This window comes from Gopherus evgoodei, chromosome 1 (genome assembly GCF_007399415.2).
Source record: "Gopherus evgoodei ecotype Sinaloan lineage chromosome 1, rGopEvg1_v1.p, whole genome shotgun sequence".
In the NCBI taxonomy this organism is placed as follows: Eukaryota; Metazoa; Chordata; order Testudines; family Testudinidae; genus Gopherus; species Gopherus evgoodei.
The window spans coordinates 292,289,900-292,307,815 of NC_044322.1; the positions used below are offsets into that span (position 1 = coordinate 292,289,900).

Sequence of the window (17,916 nt, forward strand, 5' to 3'; positions counted from 1 at the left end):
TGCAAAAGTACCAGGAAACAAACAGGAAAGAAACAACTGAGGAGCATGTAGTATAGACAACCTCAGTGATTTTACAGTAGAAAAATATCACTGGGTTTACTTTCCTATGCTTTTAAGGAAAGATCTTCTATTTAGCTATAACACTTGGCTGGCATGAATTCATCAATATTCAGACCTGCAAAAAATGAGCAATTTACTTGACTTACGGTGAAGTGAAAAAGATTAGTCGATCTGCACGGAATAGAGATTTTCTGCTTTGAAAGGCTTTGTTAATTAAGGAAGATTTTAAATTTTTAGGGCTTAAAATGGACACGTTCTTTAAGAAGTCATACACAAGTGCAGTAACCTTTATGTGCACTAAATTCATAATGTTATATACTACATGAAACAAAATATCTTGAAATACATTACTAACTAATGAGAAGTAATGACCTCCCTGATTTAAAAATATATATATTCTCCAATCAATTCTTTCACATGTTTTTTTTACCCAATAGAGAATATGTTCTTGAAACTTTTATAAAAAGTCTTTTCATTTGCCTGGTGTCATTTTAAACAAAAAGTGCTGATAATAATTACACTGAGTCTGTGTTTTAAAATGTCCTAAGTGGCTGAAAGATTAAATGTGTTTCCTTTTCCCCCTTCCCAACACAAGCAGGTTCATCTGCTTAAAGTTTAACAGCAGGATATATTGATAAGGTGTATGGTTTAAACACAGTGCATCAGGTTCAGAAAGGCTAAATGCCAAGTCAAACAGCTTCAGCCAATTAAGTGGACTGGCACAACTCACTATCCTATCAACCGAGAAAACAGCTATAGTAGATTCAGGATAAAACTCATGACCTCAGTCTTGTGTCAGTAAAGAACATAGCAATAAGTATTTGGTAGCAAGAGTTCCCAGTATTGTATTCCACTGCCAGTTTATAAACTAGCAAGAGCAAAGTGATCTATTTCTTACAGAAAAAAAAATTTCTGGTTCAGAATAGGCTGTTTAACCAGTCAAATTAATGTGTACATTTTAAAGTGATGATTTTTTTTTCTTTGTAGAAAATGGGAAATGACGGTTGGGAAGGCTACCGCAATACAATAAAAAAGTACAGTATAACCTCAAAGTTATGAACACCATAGTTATGAACTGACCAGAAGTACTCAATCAGGCAGCAGCAGAGAAAATAAAACATAAATACAGTACAGTTAAACGTAAACTACTAAAAAAATAAAAAGAAAGTTTAAAAAAAAAGATTTGACAAGGTAAAGAAACCCTGCGCTTTTTTTCATTTAAATTCAAATGGTTAAAGCAGCATTTTTCTTCGGCATAGTAAAGTTTCAAAGTTGTATTAAGTCAATGTTCAGTTGCAAACTTTTGAAAACAACCATAATGTTTCATTCAGCATTACAAACATTTCAGAATTATGAACAACTCCCATTCTCAAGGTGTTCATAACTCTGAGGTTCTACTGTAAATAGTTTCCATTCTCTTCTTCCCCCAAGAGCAACAAGTTGAAATCATCATTTGAAATAATTATATCAAATATGCTGCTGAATAAGCATAATGTTACTTTTTGGGGAACTACTTTGTAGTGGAGGTGGTGTGGACAAGTGGCTAGGGTTTCTATCCTGGCTCTGCCACTGAACTGCTGTATAACCTTGGGCAAATCACTTCAATTCTCTGTGCCTGTTTTCCCTCCTATCTTTTATCTGCCTGATCTATTTGGAGTGCAAGCTGTTAGGCACAGAGACAGTCTCTTATAATGTGTTTGTACAGGACCTAGCACAAAGGTGCCTTAATCTCAGCTAGGATTTCTGAGCACTACTGTAATGCAAATAATAGTAATAATACTGTAGGTGATTAAATGATGGGTAGGATAATTATGAAGAGAAGGTCATGGCATTGTACTAAATTAGGAACAATCAACTATAATTTTAAAAAGTGGCCTCTTTCTGCATATAAAGCTATTACATTTGCACAAACAAGTTCTTGTTTATGCACACAAATATGGTAATTATATGTATGCAAAGGAATGAATATGCAGAATTAGAGGTTGGATATTAGAAGAATGTGAAGTAAATAGGGTAAAGACTAAATAATAATAATTTTGCTTCTGCCCTTGCTTTCAGTTTAAATAGGCTAAATAAGCAAGTAAGAGTATGTACCTGAAAGCACAAGGCTGCACTCCCTCTTCTCCCAACCCCTCCCCATCTGGTAGCCTTGAAGATAAGGAGCTAATAGAGCAAGGGGTTGCTATGGTAATCAAGCAGCTGGAGGGGAGAGGAGGGTAAAAAGGAGACTCAAAGTCTGCAAAAGAGTAACCATAGCCAAAAGTAACTCTGCTCTTTACCCCTTCCATCAGGTACAAAAGAGTTGGTCTTATCGACCCCCGACTTAAGACTCCCCAGAATGGAACATGACCATATATTGGAAGGGGTGGTACCAGGGGAGGGCCACTACAAGTATAATTAAGTTCGCCAAGAAGAGGGAGCTCCATCCGTGTGCAGAGCTAAGGGTTAGGAGAAGAAGGGGATTCTGCTGGCGTATAGAAATATAGTTGGGGGAGGGGAAGAGGAAAACTTTATTGGCGTATAGAGGTAGCCCAACTGATGTACAGGGCTTTGGAATATGCTTGTTCGTTTAGCCCCAATAAACCCGTCAAATTGCCTGCAGACTGGACTCTGGACTATTATTTTCCAGCAAACTTTGTCTGGGAACTGTGAGAGAAGAGGGAACCGGACTTTCGCCAACACTGGGTCCTGGCTGGATAAGCATGTGAACCATATGTTCACACTCCCACAAGTAATATGCCAATTACACCTACATACACTACATGCAATGTATTAAATATGATAGACAAGGCGTATACTTTAATATTCAGTTGGAGTATCTATAGCACATATACTTCAGAGTTCCAGCTAAATCAACAGGATTTAATGAATAGGAAATAAAACAGTTTAACCTAATTCCTGAGACAAATATTTAAAGCAGAAACTGCCCATCCTTTCAGTAGGAGAGACATGGAAACTATCTGATAAATCTGATAAATCAGTCTCTTCGCTGCCTCTAAATATTTTATAGACAGAATTGAACAAATAGCAATGTTATTGATTCTAGCAATCATCATACAGCGCCTGGCTTGTAGTAAACAATCCTTCTGCAGGGGTGGTGCAATCCTTCAACATTTCAGTGCAACCCAAGGACCACAAACAAATTAGCTATTGTGAACCAGGCATATCTTAATTTTTTTTTAAAACGCAGAGTTTGAAAGGCTTCTAGGTAGGCCTACCATTGCACCTGTCTCCAACACAACAAGGCCAGTACTGATATCACAAATCTACGTAGGCAGCATTTTCATCACTTGTGTCATCTCGTTCACTGGATGAAAGGACTACAGGCAATGTGCCGCATGCCTTGATTATGTGACTGCCAACTACATTCTGGAACTTTAGAACTCTATGTGCTCCCGGTGGTTCATTTAAAAATATATATATTTAATATGAAGAATGACAGATGAAACTCGACTGGACAATGTGAGGGATCAGCAAAATAGTCACAGCCCCCTGAAGGTGGACAGGCTAGTAAAGATTGGGCTATGTACCTATCCAGCTGGATGATTTACAGATTAAGAGATGGCTATTAATTTTCCAACTCACGAATGCCAAGATGGTATAACAAATAAGTTAACTTCTATTTCCCGGTTAGAAGATGCCCTGATGCATATCAGGAGTTTAGTTGTGAGTGATTTTGATTGTTTTGGCTTTTGGTAGAAGAGGGTTGTAAATCATCAGTTTGAATCATGCTTTGCAAACAGACATAAAAACTTTAGGCCATAGATGTAAAGTTGTATTATAAGTTCACATAGTTCTTACTTTGATAATTTTGTTTTATTTCACACAGTTTTGGATATTTTGTAAAGTTTCTATGAAATGTTATTTTGAATAATAATGACTGAGAATCTGAGTTTTTTATCAGAGTTAGAAGTACTAGGTCACATACAGTAACTCCTCACTTGAAGTCATCCCCGTTAACGTTGTTTCATTGTTACGTTGCTGATCAAGTAGGGAACATGCTCGTTTAAAGTTGTGCAAAGCTCCCTTCTAACATTGTTTGGCAGCCACCTGCTTTGTCCACTGCTTGCAGGAAGAGCAGCTCATTGCAGCTAGCTGGTGGGGGCTTGGAACCAGTGCGGACCGGCAGCTCCCCTATCATCTCCCCGCTCCCCTATCAGTTCTCTATGCAGCAGCTGCCTAGCAGGCTAGCAGTTGCAGCTGTCCCACCCCCCACTGCCATGTGCTGCTCCTGCCCTCTGCCTTGGAGCTGCTCCCTGAGACTCCTGCTTGCTGTGCGGGGGAGAGGGGAGGAAGAGGGGGACTAATGTCAGGATGTCCCCAACCTCCCTGCTCCTGCACCCCGCTTACCCCATCTTCCATAGAGTAGGGGGACACATGACAGGGCTCAGGATGAAGGGAGCTTGCTGGCAGCAGCTGCAGTCTCAGCAAGCTGATCTAATTAACAAGGCAGTGTAGTTAAAGGGGAAATGCACATCTCTCTCTCACACACATGGTGTCTGTCTCTGTCTACGATGCTGTCTCCCCCCCCCCCACATTCCTGCTGCCTTGTAGAGTGTGAGAGTTAACCCTTGATGGCTCAGCCAATTGCTAATTCATCATTTAGCAGTAAGGCATTCCCTGGGAAATATCCCACCCTCTGACTTCACCACCTCAACCAAGCCTCACAATCATCATCACTGTGAATCAGTACTAAATTGTTTGTTTAAAACTTATACTGTGTGTGTGTGTGTGTGTGTGTGTGTGTGTGTGTGTGTGTGTGTGTGTGTGTGTGTGCGCGCGCGCATACATACATATAGTCTTCTGTCTGGTGAAAAAAAATTCTCTGGAACCTAACCTCCTCATTTACATTAATTCTTATGGGGAAATTAGAGTCACTTAACATCGTTTCACTTAAAGTCGCATTTTTCAGAAACATAACTACAACATAAAATGAGGAGTTACTGTACTAGCATAGTAAAAATATTCTTTTATAGGACATTACTGGAATTCCAAAAACAAATTCTCACTTCTAAACACTACCACAAGCACCAACCAAGAAGAAGAAATAATTAGTGTTTTTTTAGCAACAGGAGGATACATTTAGAAATGTCAGTAATGGTATTTTTACATAAAATAGGCAAGTAATGTAAATATTTGCTATTAGGAACATTAGTATGTAGTTGCCAGCCAATCATAATAAAGGAATCTGTGGCTTTTTTGTTAAATCAGCACATTTGAGTTTAATTAGACACATGCATTCAGAGTGTAACCCAGATCCCATTGGAGTCAATGGAAAGAATTTCACTGATTTGAGCATTGTGGATCAGGCCTCTAGAAACTATGCCAACCAAGTGCATTTTATAAATGAACACATGATATAAAACAAATAAACAAACAAACAAATGCAAAAGCTGCATCTAGCTGTACACTAGTTTCCATGCTAGCTGCTCTTACAGGAATACAGTCTCTCGGTATGATTACACTGCAATTAGACACCTGCAGCTGGCCCATGCCAGCTGACTCCAGCTTGGGCTCTGGGGGCTCAGGCTAAGAGGCTGTTTAATTGCAGAGTAGACATTCGGGCTCAGGCTGCAGCCCATGCTCTGAGACTCTCCCATCTTGCAGGGTCCTAAAGCCAGGGGTCCACCCCAAATCTGAACATCTACACCACAATTAAACAGCCCTTCAGTTCAAGCCTGAGTCAGCTAGCATGGGCTAGCTGCAGGTGTCTACTTGCAGTGCAGACATACCCTGTGAGAGCAATACAGTTGTCATTTTGAAATTACATTGTCACTTTTTATTGTTCTCTGAGTCACAGAGAATATAGTGCAAAGCAATTACCTATATGGTTAGTTTAGAACAGCGGTTCTCAATCCACGGCCCAGCTGTGTGCTAAAAAACATTCAAAATTTGCCATTCTGATCTGAAAGGAGGTGGGGCTGGCTAAGGAGGATACAGCATCTGGCAGCCTGCTGAAGCGCTCCTGTCAGCGGGGGAGCTGGTGAGTGCTGCAGGGAGGCAGAGTGCAGAAGAGAGGGTCTCTGGGCAGCCTGTGGGGAGGGAGGGCACTCTGGGCATTGAGGGGATGGGGGCACTGGGAACTAGGGTTTTGTGCAAAGTGCTACAGCATGCCAAGGTTTTAGGCTGCCTGGCCCTGCATGGCGGGCTATGGGTGTCCGGCTGCCCAGACCCGTGCTGCGAGGGGGTAGGGTCAGGCTGCCCATCCCCACGCCCTGGACTCCACTCCTGTCCCCACCCTGTGGAGGAGTCTCCGGGCACGGGGGCTGGGCATAGGGGACTGTGTGAGGCTTTTGGGGGGGTGATGTGATTCTCAACCTGCAGCCCACATAACACATTGTAGGCCGCATATGCAGCCCAAAATGATAAATAGCTTGAGAACCACTGGTTTAGAACAAGCTAGCTAGATGCAGTTCTAGTTAGATGCAAATAACAGTTAGCCAATCTTAAACTGTTCCTATGCCCTGCTATTTGTTTTAAGGCTGACAACTTACTCAGCAAGGTTGAGTACAGAAAATAAAGGAAGCCTTTGCTACAAAGAGCTTAAATCTAAAAGATACAGCTGGAGGAGCACAATGGGAACTCCAGTTGGGGAGATGGCTTGATGAGGGTGGTCTCTATACACCCCTTTGATTTGTCTTCCCTTATCATGGCAGGGCAGAGACAGGTCCTGTCTTTTATTTGTCCTTAGAGCACTTTTGTACACTTTGTCCACTATATAAAAAAATCATCACCATCATATTCAAAATAGTGTTAGCACAAAAAGCCATTTATAGGATAATTCTTTATAGATTTCCCCTTACATCTCTGTTGCACCCTCTTTATTAAAGGCTTTTTCCATATATCAACTATTGATATTGAAAAAATGTAGAGGCTCCCTTTGCAAGTCCAGTTCTCTATTTTTTTTTCTTTTTTTACACAGGAGTGTGCTTAGGGAAAATAAAAACAATTTGCGAATAATTCTCCTACCTTCACTAAATAAGCTTGGCAGTCACTGACGTAATCATATTCCAACCCATCAAAAGTATAATAATGTCGATCCCCATAAACCGTACACACAGCAGGACAAGGATAACTGGTGCATGTGAATATCCCTCGCCGGCAAACACTGTGAGGAAAAGGTAACATAGTCCATAACATCTCCTAGAAATGCTATTTTCCTTTCAAACCCTTATTTTTCCACGAAGTTTTCTTATGCTCTTTATTTTGACTTGTGGGGGAAAAAAACAAGGAAGGGGAAAACTTGCATGGCCACGTTCACCCAGAGTTGTGCTGCATGCTGCCCCAAAACTGTAGGCTTGCCAGTGTTGCAGAAGTGGCAAAAGGGTGACCTTAAACCCACATATTTGATAAAGATGTGCAGAAAATGAACATGAAAACCCTACCGATTCCATGGCACGTGAGAGCATTCCCACTGCCTCCTCAGGATGCACTGGCAGCATGGATAACTCCAGCACCGTGATGCCACTCTACAATGCCTAAGCCAGATTCTTAGAACACTAAGAAATTTCTGTTTGTGATTCATTTCGATATATTTTTGAGACAGGATCTATATTTGTTCAATACACAGAGCGCTCCTATTACTATCAATAGATGTCCTTGTGTTAAATAAGCCCCAAAGTTGCTTACATTTTGAGGGCCAAATTTTGCTGTCAGTTACATGAAGTTAGTTAAATGGAGTTGCCTGGTGTAAATGACATCAAAAAATCCAGAGCCTTTGCTTATGAATGTGTAATTAATTTCTGAGCTCATACAATTTGCTAGTAACACTTTCCCACTGTCACTAATTTGTATATGCAAGCTGACTACAAAGCAGGTGCAAGCAGGTTGTGTTCCTCAATTACATTTTTTTCCATATGTGAGTTAGCACATACAAAGTTGTGTGGGTGCCAGTGCAGGCCAGGTTGAAAACCTGTGAAAGGAATCCAGGTGCTCTCTCTCCAATTTTAATATTTAATATTTTAATGCTGTGTAGTTATTCTATTTCCTTTATTTTTTTGTGACCTAATTTTTTTCTTTCGTGGTCTTGGCTAATGGACAGATTCTGGTATCCTCACGCACACTAAGTAGTACCGTATCCTGCACATAGCCCCATGCCTTACTGGAGAATAGCATGGGGGATAGCTCAGCGGTTTGAGCATTGGCCTGTTAAGTCCAGAGTTCTGAGTTCAGTCCTTGACAGGGCCATTTAGGGTTCTAGGGCAAAAATCTGTCTAGGGATTAGTCCTGCTTTGAGCAGCAGGTTGACCTAGATGACCTCCTGAGGTCCCTTCCAACCCTGATATTCTATGTAAGCTCAGTGAGTTAAGATACCAAATGACCAGCTTCCTCACTCATGATTTTACATTCAACTTTTCTCTTGTATTCTCCTTCACAGTGTCTCTTTCTTGATATTTCTCTTCCCGTACAACCTTCTTTTTCAATATAGTTACAAAATGTGCTGTATTAAGTATAAAGTTCACTTTATTATTAGACAATGATGTATTGGAAATATGTAAAACATAATAGTCACTTACCAGGTATAGCAAGGTGTAGCTATCACTTCTCCGGACAGATACTCCCAATCTTTCCAGGTACATGGACAACTATCAGGAATATAACATTTCCCTTTGTGCTCTGCCATCCTTCAAAATAGAAAACAAATCATTGTTTAAAGTGAGAATCCAATTACGTGAGTTTTGACTAATCATCTAAAGCACAGTTTTTCTGTTGTGGCCAGTAGAACATTGCTGGTCACTGGAAAACCTGCTGGTGGTCCAGAGAGCTGGCTGGTCACATTGTGCTGCCTTCTTACCTCCAGCTTCTCAGCTACATAAAAGAACAGCTAAAATATACCACAGGGGTACACAACCTATATTGGGCATAGGCGGCATGTGAGCTGTTTTTCAGTGGCACTTACACTGCCCGGGTCCTGGCCACTGGTCCGGGAGGCTCTGTGTGTTAATTTAATTTTAAATGAAGCTTCTTAAACATTTTAAAACCTTATTTACTTTAGATACAACAATAGTTTAGTTATATATTATAGACTTATAAAAAGAGACCTTCTAAAAACGTTAAGATGTATTACTGGCTCGCAAAACCTTAAATTAGAGTGAATAAATGAAGACTCGGCATGCAACTTCTGAAAGGTTGCCGACCCCTGATATACTTCATGCTTTCCTGATACTATGCTCTAGGGAAGCAATTGCTGTAGCTGCCATTGTGACTGAGTGGGGAAGTAGTCTAGGCAAATAGATACCATCGACACTATAAGTTTGAGGATCCTTCACTTAAAAATTAAAACAAAGTGCACAGTAATGTTTTTCGAGTATTATCACCAGCATTAAGGATTAGTTTGTATTTTATTTTTCAAACTAATTAGATGTGATGGGTAGCGGGGTACCCAAGCCTATGAGTCACCCTGTTATCCTCTGCCTCCAAGAAGAGGAAGTCTTGCTTGTACTTAGTTCCCTGTCACAACCAGCCTATTAGCCACTCAAGCATTCTTCTGTGAGCTATGCCAGCCCTTACTTTGCCTTGCAGGCTAACAACAGGTGCACCCCAGTCTCTTTGAAGCAATCCTCTGTGACATCCAACCCGACACTGGCTACTCACAGAAATACCAGGTTTGCTGAGCCCAAGGGAACATGATACACACAGCTTGTAAGATTCAGCTCAGAACCATCCCTTTGCTTAACACCACAGCACAAATACATTTATAGTGAAAACAAAAATAAGATCATCATCAAAGATTAGAGATTCAGCAGATAGTGAGTAACGTTATTGGAAACAAATCATAGAAATGTAGGACTAGAAGGGACTCAGCAGGTCATCTAGTCCAGGGCTCTGCACTGAGGCAGGACTAAATATTATCTAGACTATTGCTGACTGATGTTTGTCTAACCTGTTCTTAAAAATCTCCAATGATGGAAACTCCACAACCTCCCTTGGTAATTTGTACCGGTGCATAACTACCCTTACAGTTAGGAAGTTTTTCCTAATGTCTAAACTAAATCTTGCTTGCTGCAATTTAAGCCCATTACTTTTTGTGCTGTCCTCAGAGGTTAAGGAGAACTTATCGCCCTCCTCTTTTAAACAACTTTTTATATACCTGAAGACTGTTATCAAGTTCCCACTCAGTCTTCTCTTCTCCAGACTAAACAAACTCAATTTCTTCAGTATTCTCTCATAGGTCATGTTTTCTAGACCTTAAATCAGTTTTGTTGCTCTCCTCTAGACTTTCTACAATATGTCCACATCTTTCCCAAAGTGTGTTGACCAGAACTGGACACAATATTCCATTTGAGGCCTTATTAGTGCCAAGTAGAGTGGAAGAATTGCATCTTGCTTACAACACTCCTGCTAATACATCCCTGAAGGATTTTTTGCAACAGTATTACATTATTGACTCATTTAGTGTGTGATCCACTATAACCCCCAGATCCTTTTCTGCAGTACTCCTTCCTAGACAATTTCCATTTTGTATTTGTGCAGTTGATTATTCCTTCCAATGTGTAGTACTTTGCACTTGTCCTTATTGAATTTCATCCTATTTATTTCAGATCATTTCTCCAGATCATTTTGAATTCTAATCCTGTCCTCCTAGCTTGGTATCATCCAGAAACTTTTTTAAAGTACTCTCTGCCATTATCCAAATCATTTATGAAGCTATTGAATAGAACCAAACCCAGGACAGCCTTACGGGACCCCACTCTGTTTGCCATTCCAGCTCGATTGTGAACCATTGATAACTACTCTCTGAGTATGTTTTTCCAACCAGTTGTGCACCTGCCTTAGAATAGGTTCATCTAAGCTATTTTTCTCTAAATTGTTTATGAAAAGGTCATGTGAGACAGCATCAAAAGCCTTAAAGTCAAGATATATCACATCTACTGCTTCCCCTCTATCCACAAGTCTTGTTACCCTGTCAAAGAAAGCTGTTAGGTTGTTTTGACATGATTTGTTCTTGACAATTCCATGTTGACTGTTACTTATCACCTTCTCTTCTTCTAGGTGTTTTCAAATTGATTGCTTGATTATTTGCTCCATTATCTTCCAGGTAATGAAGTTACGCTGACTGGTTTAGAATTCCCTGGGTTGTCTTTATTCCTCCTTTTATAGATAGGTACTATATTTGCCCTTTTACAGTCCTCGGGTACATATAAAACAAAATTCTAACACACTTGCAAGAGACTAAACTTAATTAATAGGTTAACCTCCTGTCTAAAGAAGTTTATCTCACTCAAAGTCCTTTTCAGCTGCCTGAGATCCCATTTTCCTAAATGTAAATAGGAGTGGGATGACAGAGTATCTTCTTTATTCCGTAAATATAGTCCAACAAATCTTTAAAGTGCATCTCAAGATGAGGTTCTCTTCCCCAGCTGCGTTCCTCTACCTGTTAGCTCCTCTCTGAAATTCTTACAATCCTTCATCTGCATTCAGCTCAGACAGGTGATGGGGAACCCATAGTGAATGAGACAATCCTTAAATTTACATTTAAACAACCAGACAGATGGACACACATCTCTTGTCTGACAGAAAAGTGTTTTACACATCTGATGGTGACCAGTACCTTGGTATAGTTTTTAAAACATTTCAGTATACACACACACACACATATATATATAGAGAGAGAGAGAGAGAGAAATGTTTTACACATATACACAGACACACATTGCTGTTTTCATAATACCTGCACTTATATTTCACAAAAATATTAATAACCAGTGTGACACAGGCTTCCATTTGTAGTGTAGGACCTGATCTTATATTGGGAGAACTGCAGGATTCTGTGAAGAAAAGGTAAGGCATGAGGCCTAGCACTTGTTGGGTGGCACTCACAGAGACAAGAGAAAGGGTCAGTAGTACAGATAGTCTGGTAACCATAACAATCAGTATTTTGCATCTCAGAAAAAAAGACAGCTTGATAGATTCAAATGTTTGCAAGCAAAACGGAAGAAGGAAATTTACTAATTGAACTATCTGAAGAAGAAGAAAAAAAAAAAAGAACAGGGGGTCCCTATGGAGGCAAAGTATTCCTGTTCCTGTGACTCTACTAAACACTCTGGCTTACACTTACCCTGGGGGGCAGATACAACCACTTGCACATGTTGGTGATGGCACACAGGTGAAGTTCATGGCAAGGTTTGCACAGGAGATCTCACAGTTCACACCAGCTGCTGGTAAGCCAGGCACTGGATGTCTGCAGTCATAGTAGATTTTTCCTTCAGGGCATGTGTGAACTTCAAATGTAAAATGCAAATTGAATGAGATCAGCTGCTCCTTTGCACTGAAGGTTTCTAATTCTTTTAGTTCACAATTTATTTTTAAAAATATTGTAATTAATAAAATATACTATTTAAACTAAGTGCATTTTGTCTGCGTTTGACTGCAGTTAAAGTGAAAATTTGCATTTTCATTTATAGTCTCTGTCATTATTTCATTAAGAATAACTATTAACTAAGGTCCAAAATTGAAAACTTCAGTGCCTAAAGTTAGGCATCTAAATCAAGGCACTAAGGGCCTGATCCACAGCCTATTTATAGTCAATTACCAATCACTTCAGTGATTTGGATCAGTCTTTAATGTGGCTTTATTTTCAGAGGGGTTGAGCACTCACAAATTCCATCAGAAATCCAACTGAAATTTCATTTGTTCTGCACCTCTGAAAATCAGGTTTCTTCCTTTAGATGTTTTAAAATTGAATTTGGATTGTCAATTTTAGGCACCCATTTTTGAAAATTGTGGCCTATGTCTTACAAGAGGTGTTTTTAAAAATTCTTCTTAAGTGACTTAGGAATACAAGTTGCATTGAAAGTCAGTTAGGTCAAGATAAGTAACTTTAGACTGAAAAAATCATTGTGATAAAAAGTGGTGATATTTAACATCTGATGAGATGTATATGAATATAAAAATGCAAATGAATGAATACTCGAAAGCAAACATTTCTCCTGTGAAACTATAAAATAAGACAAGAATATAAATCACCTGCAGTTGTAGCAGTTTCAGTGCATTTCATTGTTCCATTCAAACACTGGCTGGTGTAAAGAAAACAAATCATCTTTATTCCAGGAAAAAATAAATCACACATCTGCTGCCATATGTAAGAAAACAACTTAGCAATTATATAGCACTCTAAAAACACTACCTAATTTAAACAATCTAAATCAAGAGGGGAATGATCATTAAACTCTAGAAATCTAGAGCTGTCTAAAATTGTGTGTGTAATTTATTTATATTGAATCAGGAACTGGGTGTCTCAAGGTATTGGTAATGTGATACAGGCCCAGATTAACCAATGTGCACTCTGTGTACTTGCGTAAGCCCCATCTAAGGGAAATAACACGAGATAACTTGGGGGGGGGACTAATTGGCACAACAATGCAACACCACTTGCTTGGATTTGGCCCAGCCACACCTCTGTCATGATGGAGCCAAACCTCAGCAGCACTGCAGCCCAGTGCGCTGGATCACACCCTACTCACTGAAGTTTGGCATGGCCACCTCTCTGAGCACTGCACGCAACTGATCAGTCCCAAAACCCTGTGTCTCTCAACACTTATTGAACTTTGACAGCCACACCAAACCTGAGCAGAGTGGGGCCGAGTGACTGTGAAGCGAGTCGAGCTAGACAGCCAGGATCAGGAGGAGCCACCCTAGCCCAGGATGGGAGTGGAGGGCTGAGCCATGGGGAAGAGGAGTGGAGGGGCAACTTTGAGTGGCTAGGAAAATCCCAGAGGAGAAGGGTGGGGTTGAGTTGTTGGTTGGCTGTGGGGTGCGTGAGGAGTTTTGGGGGGCTACAGGGTGAGATGGGTTGTGGCAAGTAGGGGGCAATGGGACATGGTGAAGTTGGGCTGAGTGGGGAATATTGAGTGGTGGTAGGATGAGTTGTTTCTTTGGGTTTAAGAGTTCTTTGTTAAGAATGTATTAAATCCAGTTTCTTTCAAGATTTCCTTTTCCAATATATGAAATAAACACAGCTCTTGAAGCAGTTAGGCCTGATTCTGAATTAAGAACCACAAGGGCATAGGGGTCTGCTCATACAATTCTACTAGCAGGATCAGGGCCTGAGTGAATCAACGATTAAATACTTAATACCAAAACCTACCAAGAGCCTGACTGTGTGGGCAGGATTTCCGCAGGCTGGAAGGTTCTGCCTTTGTAATAGCAACGACAGCTAGATCTGTGAAAACAAAGCTTATGCATATGGGTATAAAAACTATATGAAATAGGGTATAAGGATATTTACTCTTCAAATCCTAACTAAGTAGGGTAAAAACACAGTTTAATTCTCTAATTGATCTGCTTATTTATATTTACTGTGCAAACTTAACCTAAGGCAAGACTTAAAGGGTGCAATCCTGGCCCTGTTGAAGTCAGTGAGTAATTTGCCATTGACTTCAATTGGGCCAGGATTTCACTCATATCCTGTAATGATCTTCAAATTACTTATTTGCTGTTCCTGTGTGTTGCAGTCTCACAGAAAGCAGCTTTTCTTCCTGGTTACGGGATGAGTACGCAGGATGCAGCCTGATTTAAGAACATAGGAATTGCCATACTGAATCAGACCGGAGTTTCATCTGGTGTAGTATCCTGTCAGACAACTGCCAGAATGAGACACTTCAGAAGATGAGATAAGAACTCCACAGAAAGCAGCTGTGGGATAATCAGCTTCCCACATTGATTTCTAATAGCTAGAGATTGGCTAAAACCATGAAAAATGAGGTTTGCTATCCTTTCCAAAATAGTTATTGTCATTAATTGTAACAACTCTGGATAGTCTTGACAACTATATAAACATCCAGTTCTTTTTGAATCTTATTAAGTTCTTGGCCTCAATGACTTCCTGTGGCAATGAGTTCCACAGTTAATTACATGCTGTGGAAAAAGGTTTTTCCTTTTATTCATTGTGAACTTCCCACCTTATAATTTAATTGAATGTCTCTCTGGGCTTCTATTATGTGTAATGGAGAACAGAAGTTAAAGATCCACCTTCTCTGTTATTTGATACACCTCTATCATGTCACCTCTCATTTGTCTCCTTTCTACAGTAAACAATCCCAATCTTTTCAATCTCTCTTCATATGAGAATTTTTAAATGACCTTGAACATTCTTGTCGCTCTTCTCTGAACCACCTACAGATCTGCAATATCTTTTTTTAAGACTGGGTGACCAGTACTGCAAACAGTATTCCAGGAGAGGCTGCACCATTGATTTATAGAAGGGCATTATGATAGTTTCTGTTCTATCCCTTTCCTTATGTATCCTAACATTTTGTTAGCTTTTTTTGACTGCTGCTGTGCATTGAACAGAGGTCTTCAATGAGCTGTCTACAGTAACACTGAAGTCTCTTCCTTAAGCTGATATAGTTCATTTAGAACCTTGTAAAGTGTACAAGTAGTTTAAATGTCTCCTTCACGTGTGCATTGCTTTACATTTTCTGATTCTGAATCAGTAAATCACTAGTCTTGTTGGTCAGCAGTCACCAATTACACTATCATCAGCCAATAACTGATACAGTAATAGTGGTGAAGAAAGGGGAACACAAAACGAGATGCAAGAAAGAGTTCTATTTTAAAGGCTTGCTGCAAAGTGACAAACATGGTATATTCAAAACAATGTAATATGACTTACATTGGCACACAAAAGTTGATTGATTCTTCAAAGTATTTGCCATCAGGACAATTGCATCCTTCAGCACAGTCACCATTACACACATGCGGGGCAGAAAGGGAAGAACAGGAGTGTTCGCAAAAAGAAGAACACCGATGATACAGCATACCACTTCGGCACACTAGAGCTAGGGAGGAAACAACATCATCTTATGAGATTGCAATAAATACACTGAGATACATTCGTGACAGTGTGAGATAACACAGTAAGATGTACTGTCCCAAATTGCCACAGAGATGTGCTAGGGTTTAATCATGTGATTCTCAGCTAAACCTGAGACCAACTCTGATTTCAAGTGTGTTAGAAATGTCTTGTCTTCACCCATTTTGAGGCTTTAAATGATTAAATTCAGGATACCTTTTTGTTAAGAAAAACCCTTGAAGAAGTATGTGTGTTTCAAAGTATATTTGATATATTTCTAGTAACTCGGTTTCTAAGGGAGAGGAAGAATGATGCAGTGGTTAGGGCATTAGCCGACAATTTGAAAGATCTGGATTCAAGTCCCTGCTCTACCTTCCATATCACACTGTGACCTCTTTCCCCTCCTTCCAAAAAGTGACACCCTCAGCACTGCAGCTGCATCTGCTGCGTATTATGTTCAGATCTGAACATCCCAAAGCAGGATTCTTGCTTCTGATGCAAAGCAAAGATTTATTCTATTTCAAAGAATTTCTCATCATTCCCCATTTCTAAAACTATTCTTCTTTTGCAAATGTTACTCACCACAGTATGAAACTTGAGATCTAAAATCAATAGCAATTCCATGCTTGCCACAGATATAGGCATAGTGTGCAAGTGCATTACACAAACAGCTGCTTCCACATTTACAGGCATCAAAACGGCACAGCTGGTAGTATAATCCTGGACTGATGTATGGGTGACATGGAGCAAAAAGTTCTTGATTGATGATATCACAGTGGGATGCATAGCCAACTAAGGGAAGGAAACATTTTCTTTTTTGGCAGTACCCATGATAATATATCAACCAAAAATAAATAGCAAAGAGTATCAATAACACACCAATTCATACAACTGTGCAATAAAAGCTTCTACATAAAGTAGTTCCATAAAATACTGTTCTTTGTAACTGACGTAAATATTTCAGCAATGAACTTTGCTTCAATAAAAATATGTAACTAAATAAAAATTTATATTGAGGTGAAGGAAACATGTAAATGGATGCAGAATACATTTCGAAAGCATAAGGAAAGTCATTGACAATTTTGGGAGTTTGCAATGGCCAAACTTTTCTTTGCAAGCAGGCTGGGCAGTTATTACAAATTGGAGCTTTGGGACCCAAACGTCCCAAGACTACTGCACTCTCCATGTGCCACACAGTGCTTTCTGGAGTTACTGACTTTTTGCTACCCTGCCCACTAAAATTCTTGTCTGGCACAAAATACTCCATTATTTCTGCTTTGGTGCTGAGCCCATTTCATGCTTTTGTTCATTTTATCACCTGGCATTAACAGAAGCAGAGGTGGGAGGGATAGCTCAGTGGTTTGAGCATTGGCCTGCTAAACCCAGGGTTCTGAGTTCAATCCTTGAGAGGGCCATTTAGGGATCTGGGGCAAAAATTTGTCTGGGGATTGGTCCTACTTTGAGCAGGGGGTTGGACTAGATGACCTCCTGAGGTCCCTTCCAACCCTGATATTCTATGAGAAGCTGGTGACTGAATGCTTGGCTGTTACATGGTGGAATAGCTGCCACAGATGATCATTCCAACTGCATGGCTGATATCTATGCCAGCCCACCACAAGAATGCTGAAGTACCACATGTGGCTTATTGCTGCACTTGGACCTCTTCTACAGTACTTGGTTTCCTAAAGATGACCATACTTGTCCTTTGAACTCAAATATAAAGGCTAAGAGCAGAGCAAACTCAGATCTTTGCTGTCTCTTGCCACCAACCACACCTCTCCCTGAGCTCTCCTGGAGCTGGCTCAGCTCTTTGATAACAAACTACCTGTTTTCCAGCTACCACCTCCCCAGCCAGCCACATCAACACCACTGTCCTTCTGTGTGCTGTACTAAATGGCATCCATCGCCATCCACCACTGCTGCTCTGCATCATCTGCCCATGCTGCTTTCCTGTATGAAACAGGGGGTGGAACTTGACAGCAGATGGAAGCAGGGCAATCTTTCAGGCAGGCCAGAGGAAATAAGAGGGTATCTTGGAGGGAATTGAAGAGATGACTCTACAC

The 17,916-nt window shown here is 40.2% G+C and overlaps 1 protein-coding gene across 1 annotated transcript in view; it reads right to left on the bottom strand.

The window, feature by feature from the left end:
• Positions 1-17,916, bottom strand: part of OTOGL (otogelin like) — a 139,480-nt gene that overhangs the window by 85,445 nt on the left and 36,119 nt on the right. The window contains exons 19-25 of the mRNA XM_030548635.1: positions 16,436-16,645; positions 15,674-15,839; positions 14,147-14,221; positions 13,027-13,076; positions 12,119-12,281; positions 8,577-8,684; positions 7,030-7,168 (exon numbers count right to left, since the gene is read on the bottom strand). Of these exons, the coding sequence (XP_030404495.1) occupies positions 7,030-7,168; positions 8,577-8,684; positions 12,119-12,281; positions 13,027-13,076; positions 14,147-14,221; positions 15,674-15,839; positions 16,436-16,645 (911 nt within the window). The remainder of the gene's footprint in view (positions 1-7,029; positions 7,169-8,576; positions 8,685-12,118; positions 12,282-13,026; positions 13,077-14,146; positions 14,222-15,673; positions 15,840-16,435; positions 16,646-17,916) is intronic.